The following is an 18,045-nucleotide window of genomic DNA, read 5'->3' as shown; positions in this document are numbered from 1 at the left end:
GATGGAATTCCACTTCCAATTCCCAAAAGGCCCTAAAAAACACTTACAGCTTCAGTTAACTCATATATAAACAACACAGACGTATTTTAAAGACAAAAAGTCTGCTTACATTATTAAACAGAATACGTTGTGTTTTACTAAACCATGCAACAAGTTATCGTAAAACATCAAAGTTGTTATCTTTGATCAGGCGATCCTTCTCACACATTAATAACCCAATCTAAATAAATGGTTGGCGGGGTCATGTATCTTCTGCAGGATCATTTTGGAACAAACCATCGGGACATCCGGGTGAGCAAAAGATGCGGGACTCACGGGCTACAGCGTCGTCTTTTGATGACGTAAGGAAGGAGCGCCACACTCGCGTGCTATCAGGCTTTTTACACTATGGCAACAGTACATGTTAGCGAGGCTGAAAAAGTGTACATCTTACACGGCATACGGGTAAGTTTTTCACAGGAATGATTCAGCTCTCAACCCCTTTTAATGAAGAACATCTCGAAAAATCCCACGACTTTGATTTGGGCTCTAAAACGCCGCAAAGCGAAACTTAGCTAACGGTCCGTGGTGTTGACGTGTTGGTTTGACTCAGGATGACCTACGAGTGGACGGAAGAAGCTGCGAGGACTACAGACACATGGAGATAGAGACCGACGTGGTGTCCAACACAGACGGCTCAGCTAAAGTCACACTGGTAACGTAACATGATAAATACATCAAGAAGTCCTCCACGTTTGCTCATTTTCTGAATGTGTTCAAAAATGTCCCACCTGTGCAAACTTCCCATTGCACATGACTGAATTAACACTTCTCCCCCGAGCTGTACCAGTCCGTCTACTATCTATCTATAACTATCTTTACTGTGTCTACTGTCTTCCAGGGCGACACAGCGGTTCTAGTTGGGGTCAAAGCTGACATTGGAAAACCGAGGCCCGCGGTGCCGAATGAAGGCTACTTGGAATTCTTCGTAGACTGGTACGAGCCGGGCATCTTGCTATTAGGACTGTTTGCAAGTGTATAAACTAAGGCCACCAAAGCATTGAAGACGTGTACTTACCACCATCTCAGGAAGCAAACTGGATTCCAAATATTCTATATCCAGAAATAATGATTTCACTACCTGTCCTGATGTTCAGATTTTTTCTGTAACCACATTTAGTTAGTGTTTAGATAGATTGCCACAAGGAGGTAGTGTTGTATCATTAGTTCCCTGTGAAACAAATCTCCCAACACGTCCCAGCGGTTATAGGCCCAGGAAGGAGAATGTTGCCTGATTACTAGTACATCCGTAAACGTGTGGAATAAGAACAAAACCTCTCTGACTGACCGATGTTACTCTATGTATTTATTGTTTCGTCTCCTCCTTCTAACCACCAGTTCGGCCAATGCAACTCCCGAGTTTGAGGGCAGAGGAGGCGACGAGCTGGGGACAGAGTTGAGTAACACCCTCTACAAAGTCTTTAACAACAAACACAGCGTGGACCTGAAGAGCCTCTGCATCAGTGCAGGAGAGCACTGCTGGGTCCTTTATGTGGATGTGCTGGTGAGCGCTTGTTTCCGATGATGTCTTTCCCTTTGGAGAAGGGCAATGGAACTAATGGCCATTGGTTGAATGACCCGCTGACGTTTTTTCCACAGCTCCTGCAGTGTGATGGAAACCTGTACGACGCCATCTCAGTAGCTATTAAAGCGGCTCTGTTTAACACAAAGTAAGTGAGACGTTATCCTGCTCTTCAAGATCTGATCGATAAATCCTTCTTTATTCTCTTCCAGCTGAATCTTATTCCTGTAAAATGACCGCTTATAAGCAATCTTCTCATTTCCTTGTTCACAGAATTCCCAAAGTGCACCTGTCCGCTGACGAGGAAGGAGGGAAGGAAATTGAGCTGTCAGATGACCCGTACGATTGCGTGAGGCTAGATGTGGAAAACGTTCCCTGTATAGTGACGTTGTGCAAGGTAAGCTCACACGCTCAAACTCCAAAGTAAAAAGCCCTTTTCTACACGCAAACTACGGCCGTGACGTTGGTTTTGTCTGCAGGTGGGCCACCGGCACGTGGTGGATGCGAATCTGCAGGAGAAGGCCTGCTCCGTGGCGAGCCTGATCATCGCTGTGACACACAAGGGAACGGTCACCTGTACGAGGAAGGTGGGCATGGGCAGCCTGGAGCCAGAGAGTATCTTCGAAATGACACAGGTGAGTCCAGCGCTTCCGTCTGGCTCCCCCCATGTTTTTGAATGTCATTATGCCTGAATGTGACTTTGTGGTAGAAAGATACTTACGGGTTTTGCTGTTTCCAGGCAGGTAAACGCGTCGGGAAGGCCCTTCATGCTCCACTCATGAAGCTGCTGAAACAGGAGGAGAGTTTGGGAAAGAAGAGAGAGAAAGTTGGCTTTCTTGGTTAATTACGGCTATTGTAGCCACAGTTTGTATGTACGTCTATGCAGAACTTTCTAATTAAACTTCAAATTTGTACGGCCTGCTTGTCTTTCTATATACATTTAAAAACACTATTGTTGCTGTTTTAACAAGTCATTGTGACCTCACAAAATACATTTCTGTCCACAACAGAAGAATTGAAATGCTAATTGTGAAATTAGCTAAGAAGATGAACTGATGAACTTTAGCGGATGTGGATGTGAATCACAACATGAGAGGCAAACTGTAGTTTTAAACAAAGCTGACATTCAATACAAAATGAGGTAAGTGCACAGGCGTCCCTTTGTTTCTGCCACGTGTCAGTGTTACAAAAAGACCAGATGTGATTCTGGATCACGTCCACTTCTCCCTGAGGCTCAGCCGACTAATTCCAAACAAAGTCCTATTTTATGGATTGAGCTCTTGCAAGATTTTTTCCAAAAGAAACTTCCAAATCACGTTTGGGCCAAAAAACGTGTTTTTTCATTACTTATTTCCCCATCCAGATTTAAACTAGTCTTTTGAGACAAGAAATAGGGAAGAAGTTCTTATGTAACATGTGAGTCAGATGTTAATTTATTTTTTCATATACTTTAGGGAGAGTTGCACTGATGTCATAACCGCTTCATATTATCTGCCATTCTGCACCTGGTCCTAGTTTGTACTGGCATGTGAGGCATCTTGTGCCAGATGAGACACACACACACACACACACACACACACACACCATTCTTTAAGGCTCCTGAGGTCAGATTGTTTATTCCTTCAAATGGCAGTTTTGGACTTTGATGTTTTTCCTGAGCGAGAGAGAAAGGGAGAGAGGGAGAGAGGTGGGGGATAAATTGCGAGTGTAGATGTTGGAGTAGCGTCATTCAACAGGTCTCAGCATGGAGGTCAGAGGAGTGTGTATGCTTGTGGGAGTACTACTGCTGGTCAACTGTTCATTTCAGCAGACTCCAGCAGAGAAGAAGCCCGTAAAAAAAGGTAGACCACAATCTGCGAAGAGGATTATTTGGTTCAGTTCAGCTTGTGTTATGAGATCAAATTTTCAAATTTACCGTAACAAAATTCACAAATCTCCTTGAAAAGAGATTTTACAATACAAACTCCTGATTTAGATTTTTTTACATTGTTGGAATCGGACACAGCAAAGGACGCTGCCATCGAGGAGCTACGGAAACAGATCAACGACATCGTCCAGGAGCTCAACTTGCTGAAGGAACATCAAGCCCTGCAGACAGGTGACTTCATAGCGCCGATCTCGTTTGCATTAACAGAGGGATACAAATAATTCCCCTAATATCTCCAAAAAGTCAGCTAATACCAGGACTTGAATTACTAAACCAGGCCGGAGGCTGTGTGGGTGTTTATAGTTCATGTGCATACTTCGACAGGCAGTAGTTATTGGACTTTGCAGCGGTACATTAGAGGATCAACCGTGGCGGGTTCTCATTTAGTAATATTATGTCCCTGTCTTGTCGAGGAGCCTTTTGCCAAAATCTAGTCTTAATAAGAATGACTTTTTTATGAATAGTACCGTTTAAATAGAAAGTCATGAAAGGCTTTACAGTTAAACAATAACTATAAAGTTTCCCAAAGTCTAAAAGAATTTTTTTTTTTTTAACATTATCATAAAAAATAGTGCAAAAAACTGCATTAGATAAGAAAAAGTCATAACAAAAAAGGATTCAAACAGATTCAAGAGTCTATAAGTTTGGATTCTCATAACTGAGGGGACCCTCAGGGAACGTCACAAGGCATGATTTTAGAGAACCATTATATTAATAATTATTTAGTAATATAGTAATATTTACTTTATTTTCTGTTTTTTGTTCTCTAGTGGTGCATGAATATAGATGCTTGAATCAAATCACCAACACATATAGATCGCCTGTTTCCAGGCAACAGATCAGACCGTTTTTCAACCAGCAAACCTTTACTAGCTGAAGTGTCCCTGTGAGCAAAATTACACTTCAGACCTGCATCTCTTCTTCATGACCACTGTTGACCTCTATGATGGACGAGCACTTTAAAGGGTCGCTGCTTTGATTTATTTATGTATGAAATACTTTGCTCAGCGTGCCAATCGTGTGCTCAGGTTCAAAACAATAGCCTGAGCTATGCTTCGATTAAAAACAAATTCAGATGGGATGTGTAGTCTTTGGAATTGCAAGTTTGAATCTGGAGAGCATTCGGCAAATGCTAAAATAAAATCCAGTTGTTCCTTCATGTTGCTCATGTCTTCAAAAAATACCACAGGACATCTCGTATTGCTACCAAAGAACGTGATACATTTAAACTAACCACATCTGCTCCCTTTTTTAAAATGTTCCTCCTCAGTCTGCCTGAAAGGCAAAAAGGTCAATAACAAGTGTTTCCTCGCCGACGCGGTGAGAAAACGCTATCACGCCGCCACCGAGGACTGTCACGCCATGGGTGGTGTCCTCGGCGCGCCCACGTCCGGCGATGAGAACGACCAGCTCAGAGACTACGTCCGCCAGAGCGTCGGCCCGGATGAGCAGGTCTGGCTGGGCGTCCAAGACATGGTGACGGAGGGCACCTGGGCGGACCAGACGGGCTCCAGCGTCACATTCAAAAACTGGGACACCTCCAACTACCGGTCCCCACAGCCAGATGGAGGCAAGGCCCAAAACTGCGCCGTCCTGTCCGGGGCCGCCGGCGGGAAGTGGTACGACGAGAACTGCCGCGAGGAGAAGCCGTCCGTCTGCCAGTTCAACATCGTTTGACCACATGCACCTAAACAGATGCTTTCCCGGGTCATGTACGTTTTGCCAACATGACACACATCGTTTAACTGTTAGGGATCTGGTGAGGATTCACCGCGTCTCCATAAAACTAGGATGAACACAGTTAAACGCAGATTAAATTAGATTGTTGTAAAGCTAATCCTATTTTTGAAGTAAAATGGTGCGAGTAGCTGGCACCTTACACAAATTTAAAAACTAGGTGTACCTTTAGTTTTCTTATAACTCACTGGTTGAGAATCACTGGTTCAAACCCCGACATCCTTTTCCCAGTACTGTATTTTAACGTCAAAAACCAATGGCGTGAAAACTATAAGCCAAGAAATATATCGACATAAATGGAGTAACATCTTCAGCCACATTATGGAAATTATTTTAGTTTGCTAGTCTCCTTCTGAATCTAATGTATAGCCTGAAAATCCATGAATAAACTATGAAAAACCATTTCTCTTTTCTTCAAGGAAAGGTTTGAGGAAATAAGCCTTTTAGTTTTAGATTGTGACACCGTCTGACTCTTAGCGTGTGTGTGTGTGTGTGTGTGTGTGCGTTTTGCAGTTAGTCAAACACTATTCCCAGAAGCTGAGCGGCTCATCGCGAGAGTTTCTGTGGTTGAAACAATTTTCACTCTCCAGACTGCAAAAGGTCACTGGTTCTTCCTGCACAAGAGGGAATATTGGCAGTTAATACGTGTAGTAAACATTTTTCCCAGGACACCATTTTCCTAGAATTTATTGCAAAAAAAGTATTTACAGGTAAAAGAAAACACAAATCTTTTAAAAACAAGTAAGCAATATAAAAACCATGGACCACGTTTCCATAGTGCTCGCTCCTGAATGCTTGTCACATTGGTAAAGATGAAATAAAAGCACAAACAAGTAGAAAATTATAGGAATAGTTTGGCACTTTGTTGCCGTCGTCTCGTTCAACATAGAATAAGGAATATCACTCACACTCACTAATTAATACGTAAAATCCTGTTTTTAAAGATGTATGAGATTTCTTCGCACTGAGCCAGAGTAGCAGTTTCCACTTGTTTCTAGTCTTCATGCGGCGCTAACAAGGTGCCATCTCTCATCTTTGGGAAAGAAAGTGAAGAGGTATTTCCTAAATGAACAAACCTTTAAAAACGGGGCAGTGTACACAACCTGGCAGTGACTGCAACCCACTGAAACCTCCTCTTGTGTGCAAAGCATGCAAGATAGTCTTATTTTCAGGAGACTAAAGAAATCATACCCATTAATATTGAATGTCTAACAATAGAGTCCTTTGAATGCTTCATAGAAAAAAGGATCACAGCACGGTCTCTTGAAGCTCCAGTTCTGACAAAGCTGACGCACACAGGAGATTAACCGGAGTGTGATTGAGGGAAGTTCATATCGGCATCGTCCTGAGATACTAAATCCTCTTCACAACAGCGTAACATCGGCCCATCGTGCAGCTACATTCTTGACACACTACAAGGAGTCCTCCTCAGGCGTCTGCAGCTCCACGTCGACGCCGGAGAGCCGGATCGTGTTTATATCCCCGGTGCTCTTGAACGTGAACAGTTGATTGTCCAACATCCTGCGGTCCTGGAAGCCGAGGCTGTCCTGCCGGTCGATGGGAGTGCGCGGGCGGGGCGGGTGGAAAGACTCGGACGGGTCCAGGAAGGTCTTGAACACCTCCAACTCGGGCTCATTGTCCGGTTCTTGGATTTCAGGCAGCCCTGAACTAGTGGGCCCTGTAAATGTGTTGTAAGTGTCCACCTGCCCGCCGTTGAAGCGGTTCGGCATACTGTCCGCGTAGCTGGAGTCTCCCAGCAGGTGGCCGTACGTCATCGCCTCATCTATGGAGGCGTAGACGTGGGACTCGTTATCAGACCGAGTTTTGCTGAAGTGTCCGTCATTTGGGCGGAAGATGTTCCCCTTGCCGATGTAGATGGACGAATCCTTGGCTAGTTTGTCTTTTTTATTTTTCCTGTTCGAGAAGATGAAACCACAAGCAATGAGTTAAGAAAAGCTGCCCGTTGGAGACATATCTTAGAAAATAAGACAAATGGAAGAGCACTTTGCCAGTTTAAAAGCTGAACACTGCCTGGTCTACGAGCATCGACCCCAGCGCCATACTCAAATACACAACATATGGAGCCTAAACACTGCATAGTCAAACATCTTCATGAGCTAAAAATACAAACACTGTTAGAATAATAATTCAAGTGTATATACTCATTTACATACACCTTTATACTTTTCCTTTAAGCTTAAATCTTTTGGTGGAAACAATAGTCTAATTGACTTCTGTTTTTAAATTTAGTTAGTTTAATAAAGTTTTCCTTAAATTTTTTGTCTTGACAAATACTGTATAATTCATCTCTTATGAAGCTAAAAATATTATTTAATCAATTGATTCAAATGTGATTGGAAAACATTTTATCAATTAAGACTGATGCTCAAGAGCAAAGTTTTTTACTTAAAACAAGTAATTTCCATAAAAAGAATAGTCAAAGTCAGTCAAGTTACTATACAATATATGCTTTCAAAACAAATTATCGTTCCGCAAAGACCTCTTGAATCGTTAATTCTCTTAAGTTACTATATTAGTTTAATATCGCCAGTGGGGAACTCCATGGGAAATTAACAATTCAATATAAATATTTGTACAGGATAAATTTATTGGAAATGAAAGAAAATCAAACATGGAGCTGTAAGAAAATTCTGCCGCTGCGTCAGAGAAAAAATAAAACGAGAAATTAATATCACATAACAAGATGGACAGAAAATTATTGCAGACTAAATCCGGGCCACCTTTATTGTTGTTGGTTGTAATATTAGTGTAAACTCCCATCAAGATAGCGGAATCTACAAATCAGTGAGAATTAAAGTGAAGGATTATGACCTTTATATTTCAGTGCAACAGTTTGATAAATCTCCAGCCAGATGTTGCTAAAGGTGAACTCACCGTATGACGAAGCACGCAACAGCCAGCAGAATGAGCAACAGCAAAACACCTCCCGCTACCCCGAGGAGGATGGCCAGGAGGTCTGGAGAGGAAAGAGACACGTTAGGATGAAGCGCTTTGTGTTAGTCAGGGGACTTTTGTTAGATTGGTCGTGCTCTCTTACTGCTCTTCTTCTGCAAAACAATTTTGGTCATTGCAGCGAAGACTCCCCGCTCTGGTATGCAGTTGGACATGTTGAGATAAAAACTACGTGGCACCGTCAACATGTCCACTGGCGCCTCGTCCTCCCTGCGGCTGATCAGCTCCTCCTCGTCCCCGAGCATCTTCACCGTGATGTCGGTGTGCCTGTCCCTGCATCGAGGTTGGCTGACGTTGGGAAGCTGCACGAGCGCCTCGTACTGGCTCGGTACGGTGACGAGCCAGGACACGGTGGACGAGGGCCTCATACCCAGAGGCCAGTTGGGGGTCGCCAGCAGGGTCGGGGACGACGCCTCGGGGCTGATCCTGTAAATGATGGTCTCTAAAAACAGAAAAAGGGACGGCGATAATGCAGAGCGGCAGTACTGTAGCTTTCAACATTTGCGGTACAATAGTGCCCCCGTGTGGAATTTAGAAGTAAAATGAATATTCTCTATTTTGACTTTGCTTAGAGCGAGAGAACCGCAGCGTGACAAATGGCCACTTTTTGAAAAATGTTCTGACAAAACTAATAAATCGAAAAAGGTGCAGTCCGCAGTATATCCATGTTTTACCTGGGATCTCCTGACTGAAGCTCACGTTGAGGAAAGGCTCCTTCGTCTGGCTGAAGTCCGAGACTGTGACAGACACGTTTGCGTGCACCTGAATTTTCTGGATCATCCCGGTGAAGCAGAAATCTCCCACAGAAAACCCGTCGCCCTCTGCCACGTGCAGGGAGACGGACTGAGCGCAGTCCTGGCCGGGCAGGGACTGTCGGAGACTCCCCGTGGGCGACATCAGGTCCACGGTGCGGTCCTCGGGGATTTTGAGGTGCCAGGTGAAGCTGTGTAGGGACATCGGTAGACAGGAGTCCAGTTTGGGAACGGTGAGCTGAGTCGCAGAGCATGTCGCCATATCCAGACACCCTGTTATTTAAAAGAAAAGGGCAATGAGAAAAATAAGTATCTAATTCATGGATTAACAAGAAACAAATATAAAATGTAAACATGCAGACAGAGGCAGGCATTTCCCGTCTCTCATCTCTGCTAAGTCTTGCTTTATATTTACAGTGCAGACATCACAGTGGCATCTTCTCCTCAAACTCTGCTAGAAGGCTAAAAAAGTATTTCCAAAAACACTAAATCGGTCCTTAGATTTAAATAGACGTTTATATTTCTTTCTCACAGGAAACCGTGACAGAACATTTCATTGCAAAAAATGAATTCATTTTACCAATAACTTTACTGGCAGTCAGGCGCACATCTTCATTCGGGCAGTCGAGGAAGGACAGGTTGGCCTTCGTGCCCGCGGCCACGCTGATCTTCTCTTTGACCTGAGAGTTGATGCTCATCTCACAGTAGGGATCAGAACCCACTTTCTCGATCTGCAGAGAAACTCCTTGGTGTTCGGTCAGGTCCACGGCACACAGGACTATGACAGATACACAACATAGATTTTGGTGATCAGGAAGCCTTTATCTCGGCTTTCATCGTGACAATATTTGATCAGAAATGTTAAATCAGAGATGTGGTACTTATTTTAGTCCAATTGTGCATTTATTTCTCACATTATTAAGACATCATTTCAAATAAGAAAATCACCAGCTGCTGGATGAGCAAAAATACTTTACAGGACTTATTATGGGTAAAGTCGTGCATGTTTGGACCCCTGGCTTGATCCCCTCATGTTTTACATTCAAGTCGCACAGATAACGTTTGAGTTATTCTAAAAATATATACATGCTTTGAAAAACCCCAGAGGTAATACTGAATCAGGGACCACAGATTCTTTTCATCAGGATGAAAGCATATGTATTCTGCAGTAAAATAAAAATAAGCGTAATTTCTGTAAAATTAGCGTTGTACTAATCTTGCAATTTTCGAAAAAACAAAACAAGTAAATTAGTTTCTATGAGTAACTTGAGTGCATTCACTATATAACTTCCAAAGCGTTGGACTCTCTGATGTTAAGTTTTAAAACTGTACCTGGATGCCCACTCCTCATCACAGACACTCTGTAGTTCAAGGTGAGGCCCTGCAACGTTGTGTTGGTTTCACAATTCCTCAGCACCATCCTGAAGTCGCCCTGCGCATGCTTCGGCTGAGGATCCATCAGAGTCAGCTTGGTCACCTTCTCGTTGTCTTTCTGGTACTCCACCTCCACCTCCTCGGCGAGGCACTCCGGAGCGGTGTGATTTTGAAAGTGCATCGTGTAGTTGTGCATGCCGGGCACCGCAAAGTCCCACTGCATCTGCTGGTTGTCAGGAAACCGGCCGGGATAGTTGGCCGTGATGAAGTCTGTGCTGGACACGCCGCGTGGTAGGTTGACTTTCACTATGGCAACCACTGGGGGGGGGGGGGGGGGGGGGGGGGGGCACGGGGAGTGTATCATTAAGCAGAAGATGTCTTCCAATCATGATACAGAAAAACAACAACAAACGTATCCAACTCACTGCTGGTCTCAGGTCCAACGTTGAGTTTGAGGTCAACAGGGTCCAGCTTCCGGTCGCCGGGCACCTGCAGAGATACTCGGCCCTTGTAGCGAGCCAGGATGGTGGTCACAGTTCCTCCTTTGCAAAAAGTAGCAATGGTGGCTGGCCCAGTGCGGAGATACGTAACAATGGAGTACGTGTGCTCGTCTGGACAGATCTCCCCGTTGGGAATCTGTCGCATTCCCATTTCCGGGAAGTCCAGTTGGAAGGCCCGAGTGGGGACAACTTTTAGATCCCAGGTGAAGGTCCGGTTGAAGTCTGGGAACAGTGAGGACTCGGCCTGAACGATGTTACCAGAGCAGGAGGTCTCTGTGCAGTCTGGGTATGGAAGAGTATGTAAGCCATTAAATGTTTACAAAGACTTGTGATACGACTGCATTGTAAAAAAACTGTCAATTCAAATTAGTCATCTGAAGCAGGAAATGCTGTAAAAGAACTATGCGGTAATGGGATTTTGATACAAATATCAATGATAAGAGTTAACAGGAGTTAGACTTCTGAAAAATGTACCACATGCTATTTTTAAAAGTCTTCATACCAATTTCTCTGTTGATCTCCACAGTGAAAACATCCTGAGGTCGAGGACAGGTGAACTCTACAGTGGTGTTGTAAGGATCTTTCAGGGTGAGATATTTCCTATTGCATATCTGGTTGGGCTCCTTGTTCATACAAACACTGCAGTCTGGCTCGCTGCTCAACCTGCGGATGGTAATGATGGTGTCCGGATCGGGCATCACAGACATCATTCTACTACCTACAGAAAAAACAAAAGTGGTCAAATAAAACGTTGATCAAAGTTTCCCCACGAAAATGTGGCCCACACACCATGTGCATCTCTTCTACAAGGCCACCAGACATCCAGGCGACCTGAAATCGGACTAAGTATCTTTCTTTAAACCAAGCTAGTCTGCTAAATTTGTTGTTGATTCTAGTGTCTTAAGTTAATTTGATTGCTGATTTGCTTTAGTTCTTGTCGTTTCCCTCGACTAAAGACTAACAAATTGTAGCACTTAAATTGTACTTGTAACGTCACTCATCTATAGCAAATTGTAAATTGGCTTATTTGAGGAAATTGCACTTTCTTGTTCTCCTGAGTTGGTACCCTATGGTTGAATGCACTTATTGTACGTTGCTTTGGATAAAAGCGTCCGCTAAATGACATGTAATGTAATGTCCTCCTTATGATGTATTATAATGAAACTGCAGGTCTAGGACCTTTTATCTCGTCCCTCACAGCGGGTCAAATTTAAATTTTTTGGTATTTATGATTAAACACCTGCTAAAAATCATGAAAATATAGATGGTAAACATAACAGCAAAATATTATCATGCAGTTGAAGGCAAGTGGAATATTTAGAAAAATACGTTTTAGCATAGCAGCTTTGTAATTTAACTTAAAAATAGCAGTGTTTTAAATGATTGTTCTGTAAATAGCCTTTTTTTTGCGCTCACGTAAACCAAATGAAGGACGGACACTTGCCTCTTGGTGCTACTTTGACTGTGAACGAGTCCACTTCACTTCCCTTGAGAACCTGTGTGGTCACACTCGTTGCTGCGAGCAGACCCAGAGGAGACGCCGTCCCACCCTTACAGTAGCTCGTGGTTATCTCTCCCTGACTTTTAATTGTGCTCACGGAGTACTGGTGACCGTCTGGGCACGTTTCTGCTTCAGACATCTCCTTTAAGCCACCAGGGAAGTCCAGTGTTAATACGGTCCTCTGCGGTACACCAATGTCCCACGTTATGGATCTTCTGAAGTCCTTGAAGACATCTGGCTCAATTTCTCCTGCAGCAGGAGTGCAGGTGCTCTGGGTGCATTCTGCAAGACAAACATTAAAATGTTTAAAACGGTCTTTTTTTCCTTGTGTGTATCTGTGTGTGGTCTTTTTTTAATTTTTAATTTTTTTTAAGCGATTTATGTGTCATTTCCCCCCCTTTATTTATTTAGGATGTTATCCATTAGCAAACACTGTTAATCTCATTTCTTTATCTATTTCAGCATGTATTCAAGTATTCATATGTAAACAAATAAGGGACGATCAAGTCATTTTGAAAGGTGATAATTTGGTATGAAGTGAATCCAAGTTAACCAATCCCAAAGTCTACTTGCGACTAAAGCAAATACTGATCAGCATCTGAAGTTCTCACCGATTTTCTTCTTAATCTCCACGCTGTACACATCCTGAGGTTTCAGGCAGCTGAACTCCAGCGAGAGGTTGTTAACGTTCGTCAGTGTCTTTTCGTTGGTAGCACATTGAGGAGTTGAGCCATCAAGCGAGCAAACGTCACACTCTGGCGCCTCAGGATCCCGGCGGATGACCACAGTCGTGCTTGAATTCACTGATAAAACCACTGTTCGGCCCTCTAAAGTGGTGCAAAAGGAGAGAGAGAGGTCAAAGGCCAGGCTTGGGTTACACCAGCTATTCTTAAATTGATCACCAGGGTCATTTCATTTTTAGGTTTATTCATGCAGTTCAGAATCAGAGGGAAATATCAAATTATGCTAATCAAACATTAATTTGATCATTTAGTCACATTATTAGTTTTGTCAACGATTCTTCAGAATCTTCCAAGTTCACATTAGGAATATTTCTTACAATCCCACTTTGTAGTTACTGGGTGTAAATATGTAGTTTTCAAAAATGAGCCTGTGTGAGGCAAAGCAATTCCATTTAGAGATTTTCAGTTAAAATATCCAGATAATAAGAGTTTGTGTATTTCTTCTTACTCAGAGGTCCAGCCGAGGCGTAGAACAACACCGACTCAACCAGAGCCCTTGGTTTAACTTGCAGAGACACAACAGCTCCATTGGGCTCATCTAAACGAGTCGCAGAACCACCTCGACAATACTGAGTCAGACCCTTGGGGTTTGTCTTGGGCGTGGTGACCGAATACTGAAATCCATCAGGGCACGGTTGTGACGTCTCCCTCAGCCCATCTCCAAGGATGTTCAAACCCACGAGGGTCTTCTCCGGTGCCTTCAGCTCCCATGTGTAGGTTCTGCTGAACTCGGAGAGGAGGGAGGGTTGCGTTTCTACCGTTGTCGGGCTGCAGATGTCCTTTGTGCACTCTGGAGTTTTTTAAAAAAGGCATTAGAAGTTGCTCAGAAGAAGAATTCCAGCACTTGCAGAAGGTGCATGTGCTGGTCCGTTATTGTTTTGATGGGAATTAATAAGATGTCCCTGAGGTCATTTTTAAACCATCCAAGGTTGGACCCGAATGACGCATGTCAGAAGGTTGTCTGCTTTCTCATTACAATTACACTAAAGCCTTTAAAGGCATTTTCATAGCAAACCAACTACGTGGTCCTGACTGCTTCCCATACGAGTTGTGAAATGACGCCAGTAAACTCACCAACAGTCTGAGCGATCGTCACAGTGAAAGCCTGTTCGATCGGTTGGGAGCAGTTGAACAGCAATTTGACTTCCTCCTCAGGTACCAGAGACAAAGAGGACCGGCAGGATTTCAGCGTGTCGTTCACCCCGCCGAGCGCACAAACAGCGCATTGATCCGGCGGCAGCGCGGTGGACACCGTCACTGTCGAGCCTTTGTCCGGTCGGACCGCCGTCTGCAAGCTTTCTGTGTGAACGGATGACAGGCAGTGAGCTGATCAGTGACATGAAGATCTGTCTGCTGACTATGAGGAGAAACCATTTGAGATGGTTTTAAATTGTACACAGTGGATGTGTCCTCCTGAACACTAAAGTACTCTCCTTCACAGCACTCTCTGACAGCATGACGTTTTTTTGGTTGATTTGACCGCTGAGTTTTTTGTTAAATGCCTTTTAACATAAGAATGTTTTTTTTTATGTCCAATTCAATTGTAAACTGCACATCTTTGGGTTTTGTAAAGTTTTCTGTTGACTCTTGAGCAAACACTGGTGTCAGATACACCTATTCACATGTTGTGTAGTGGCATACACACACACGCCAAATTAATTTACTTGAAATGACGGTGAGTCACTTGAGCGCTGAGTAAAGAGACGTGAACCACTAACTGCTGTTCCTGTAATATAAGAGTCTTCTGTGGAAAAAGCCAACGGCTCCCTTTAAGGGAAACACCTTTTACATATACTTTCATCGGAGCTTTAAATTGACAGTTTAGGTCCCAACTTTGGCTCCCGTGTTCTGTACTTTTTACATTTATTTTATGAATCAAAACGAGGTTATTAGATGTTCAGCAAGATTTTTGGCATATGGCATTTATTGTATAAACAAAACGCTCCAACAGGCCGATGCATTATGTTTTGTTCTTTAACTCCCCAATATTGAAAGAAAAACTGTATTTAGTCATTTCATGCAATTTATATAGGAGGAATACACTTAAAAAGAGAGTAAAATAATCATAACTTAAAGGATCCAAAATACATTCATTGAACGGTCCACCGATGAGTCTGGGGTAAAGGGCTTGCACCCTAAAGCACAACTCATGATAGCAGCTTTCTCACTGCAATGATGTAAACAGGTGTTTGGTTCAAGCACGTGGGAGGTAAACTGTACAGGTTCGCACATAAGAAGAAACCTGGAATCCACGACTTGAACCTGCAAGGACTTGAAGGCTGCAGAGCAACAGTGCAGCATTTATCTGTCGGCCGGAGGGTTTCGTGTCACACTAAACAACTAGTGCGTCTTAAAAGAAAACAAACGTCATCTAAAAATAAATGTATATATGGTTATTTCAATTTAAGACGATACTTTCCAGATGACGCTGATGACTTCCCCATGAATAAAGCAAATGAGTTTACATCTAACCCAAAACCAAGAAAGATTTCGGATAAAACAGCCGCGTGACTCACAGCTCAGCGGCAGATTGCAGAAGTCAATCATTAATGAAACCATGATGAATTCATGCCTCGAGGAAGCGCCATAAACCATTTGAAAATGGAGGTCTAGTCACACACTAGACTGAATATGTGCCTCAGCCTCTCGTTTCCACTGTAGACTCAATGAATCAAACACTGGCGTCTTAAAAGTCTTTTTAAAAGTCTCGATTATCTTTGAATGTGTTGGACCCGGAGCTTTAAAGAACAGCTCACGTCGACGCAGGCCGCCGCACGCGAACCCCATTGGTTTTCTCGTTTAATCACAATAGACACTCTGCACTTTCCTACCAGGTGTGAGTTCGACCCAATTAAAGCCTAAACGAAGCCACGCGGTTTCGAGTAAAGCGGTACATTACACACAAATTGATAACGTCCGACGTCAACCGAGGGAACGAGGCTCCCGCAAGCACGAGCTTATGCTGTTCGGGGATGATTGTCTCACCTGGCGAGTCGAAGGCCGCCAGAAGCGCGAGCGCCAGCAGCGCGCGGCTCGCGGACAGCCGCATGTTCGCTGGAAACGAAACAAGGATTTAGGAAATCTGACACACGGCACAAGTCGCTGTTGCGCTTTCAAATACACAGACGCATTTTTCGTTAACTTTCACTCGACGGCGTTGACAGCTACTTCCTGCTGCGCGCTACCTGCGCGCGGCGGAGGGCGTGGCCCGCGGCCGTTACCTGTCCAAACTTGATGGGTGAGGGTGTGATCGGGGGCCTTTGAGCAGAAATACTACAGAAGTGATCCTCGAAGTTCAGCCCGGCGACGAGTCCTTACGTTACTGCCGTGTGGCACAATGTGTGTCCTATTTATGCGCGGCCAAACATGCCACAGATTGTTGGCACCGTGCGTCGTTGCGGAGGCGGAGTCCACAGTGCCCACTAATAGAGTATTAGAATGAGGCACCAAAGCCCTCGAATCGATACAAACGCAAGTATTATCGGGTTAAATTCAGTCCTTATTGGTACATGTTTCAGGCGACAGTTTAAACGGGGGAATGTATTTGCATTTAAAGCAGGTTGTCCCGGTCGTTTGCGTTTTGTTTTGATGATGATGATGAAAATATTGACTGTTGATGTCGGATCACACTGTGGATAGCACTCCCAAGTTGCACAGGCGCTCCTCCTGCCTGCACATGTCTCATGACGCAGACATTCCTGCACAAAAACTTAACTGGGACCAAACATCTCATTTGTCTCGGAAGCCTAGTTAAAGTCACCCCGCTGTTAATGGAAAATGCCCCATATTAACCCTCTGTTTCAACCAAATGTGGCCTGAACGTTATCATGCATCCTTTAAACCAAGCACTTAACAATACAGCGGGAGGATTCAAAATATGCTTGAAAAAGTGAATATATATATCTATATATTCAAGTCTCTATAGAGACAAAACATCTAACTTGTCTGTATCTTATCTTTCTGTCTTTGTGAAGACATTTTGACCCCCCTCTCCCCACACACACACACACACACACACACACACACACACACACACACACACACACACACACACACACACACACACACACACACACACACACACACTGGTACAGTATACAGCAGTGATCTCCTGAGTGGTTTTGTGCTGAACCAGTCTGGCAGCCTGCAGAGTGGGCGTTGTGGTGAGTTTGAACAGCTTCAGTGTGTTTCAATAAGAGAGCTCAGTGAAGAAGCAGCAGCTGTCACACGCTTCCCCTCCAATGCCGCTGGAGACCCGCAGCCTAACATGTGCTGCACAGGGTTTTAGTTTAAACAAAAAAATATCAAATTGTAACAAAAGTATCCGGGTAAATTATTTAAATTTTTGATCATGTTTGATGTCGCCTTTATGGTCTTGCTTTTCAATAATTTTAGTTATTTGTGTACATGTAGAGTCATTCAAATCAGGCATGGAAACAAAATACAGAAAACCACATTGCTGCTCATTTGGCACGGATCAGTGTTTGGTTTGAACTTTATTTCCAGGTCATCGGTTATAACTCAAGGCTGCCTGAATTTTCCACATGAGGGCGGTAAAATATATAAATGAGCAGCAGCCCGTCTAATCCCTGCAAGTGTTTATTACTAAAGGCTGAAGGTTTCTGCTCTGCTGTTCAAAGTTTTGTTGATTCACAGACAAACTAACATTAACACAAAAGGGGAGGGGGGTTGATGGATTTTGGACACTTTTGGTTGAAAAGCAGACATTTTTCTAGAACAGTGCAAAGCATCTTTTATGTAAATTAATCCACAATATCAATCAAAATATACTCAATGAGTCCACATGAATAGCTTATTGCCAAATCAAGTACTTTTAGTTTTCACACTGTCAATTTAGCGGAAAAACCTTTACTTACTTACTATTACATAAGTAAGCAATATTTAGAATGCAGTACTCTCACAGTTTTGTTTTGGTCTTGACTGATCTGAATACTTCTTCCCAAAACTGGAAAGTCA

The 18,045-nt window shown here is 43.6% G+C and overlaps 3 protein-coding genes across 3 annotated transcripts; 2 read left to right on the top strand and 1 right to left on the bottom strand.

Annotated features, from left to right (window-relative positions):
* Positions 1-256: 256 nt before the first annotated feature.
* Positions 257-2,480, top strand: exosc7 (exosome component 7). The gene is made up of 8 exons (XM_040189078.2): positions 257-444; positions 593-694; positions 881-975; positions 1,378-1,543; positions 1,639-1,709; positions 1,835-1,958; positions 2,041-2,196; positions 2,301-2,480. The coding sequence occupies exons 1-8, from the start codon at positions 388-390 to the stop codon at positions 2,403-2,405; spliced, it is 876 nt and encodes a 291-aa protein (XP_040045012.1). The 5' UTR covers positions 257-387; the 3' UTR covers positions 2,406-2,480.
* A 626-nt stretch (positions 2,481-3,106) lies between these two features.
* On the top strand, positions 3,107-5,627 carry clec3bb (C-type lectin domain family 3, member Bb). The gene is made up of 3 exons (XM_040189076.2): positions 3,107-3,402; positions 3,567-3,659; positions 4,759-5,627. Exons 1-3 carry the CDS (start codon positions 3,306-3,308, stop codon positions 5,163-5,165), a joined length of 597 nt encoding a protein of 198 aa, XP_040045010.2. The 5' UTR covers positions 3,107-3,305; the 3' UTR covers positions 5,166-5,627.
* Positions 5,628-5,896: 269 nt separating this feature from the next.
* Positions 5,897-16,494, bottom strand: cdcp1b (CUB domain containing protein 1b). Its single transcript, XM_078081355.1, has 14 exons — positions 16,290-16,494; positions 16,054-16,122; positions 14,143-14,367; positions 13,517-13,858; positions 12,937-13,152; positions 12,265-12,607; positions 11,327-11,538; positions 10,750-11,106; positions 10,283-10,642; positions 9,531-9,728; positions 8,873-9,223; positions 8,284-8,640; positions 8,121-8,202; positions 5,897-7,139 (listed from the first exon to the last, which is right to left on the bottom strand). The coding sequence occupies exons 2-14, from the start codon at positions 16,115-16,117 to the stop codon at positions 6,638-6,640; spliced, it is 3,609 nt and encodes a 1,202-aa protein (XP_077937481.1). The 5' UTR covers positions 16,118-16,122; positions 16,290-16,494; the 3' UTR covers positions 5,897-6,637.
* Positions 16,495-18,045: the final 1,551 nt, after the last annotated feature.

The sequence above is a fragment of the Gasterosteus aculeatus genome, chromosome 10, assembly GCF_964276395.1.
Source record: "Gasterosteus aculeatus chromosome 10, fGasAcu3.hap1.1, whole genome shotgun sequence".
NCBI classification, from domain to species: Eukaryota; Metazoa; Chordata; class Actinopteri; order Perciformes; family Gasterosteidae; genus Gasterosteus; species Gasterosteus aculeatus.
The sequence above is the reverse complement of the archived record's forward strand: the minus strand, read 5'-3'. Positions and strand labels throughout refer to the sequence as shown.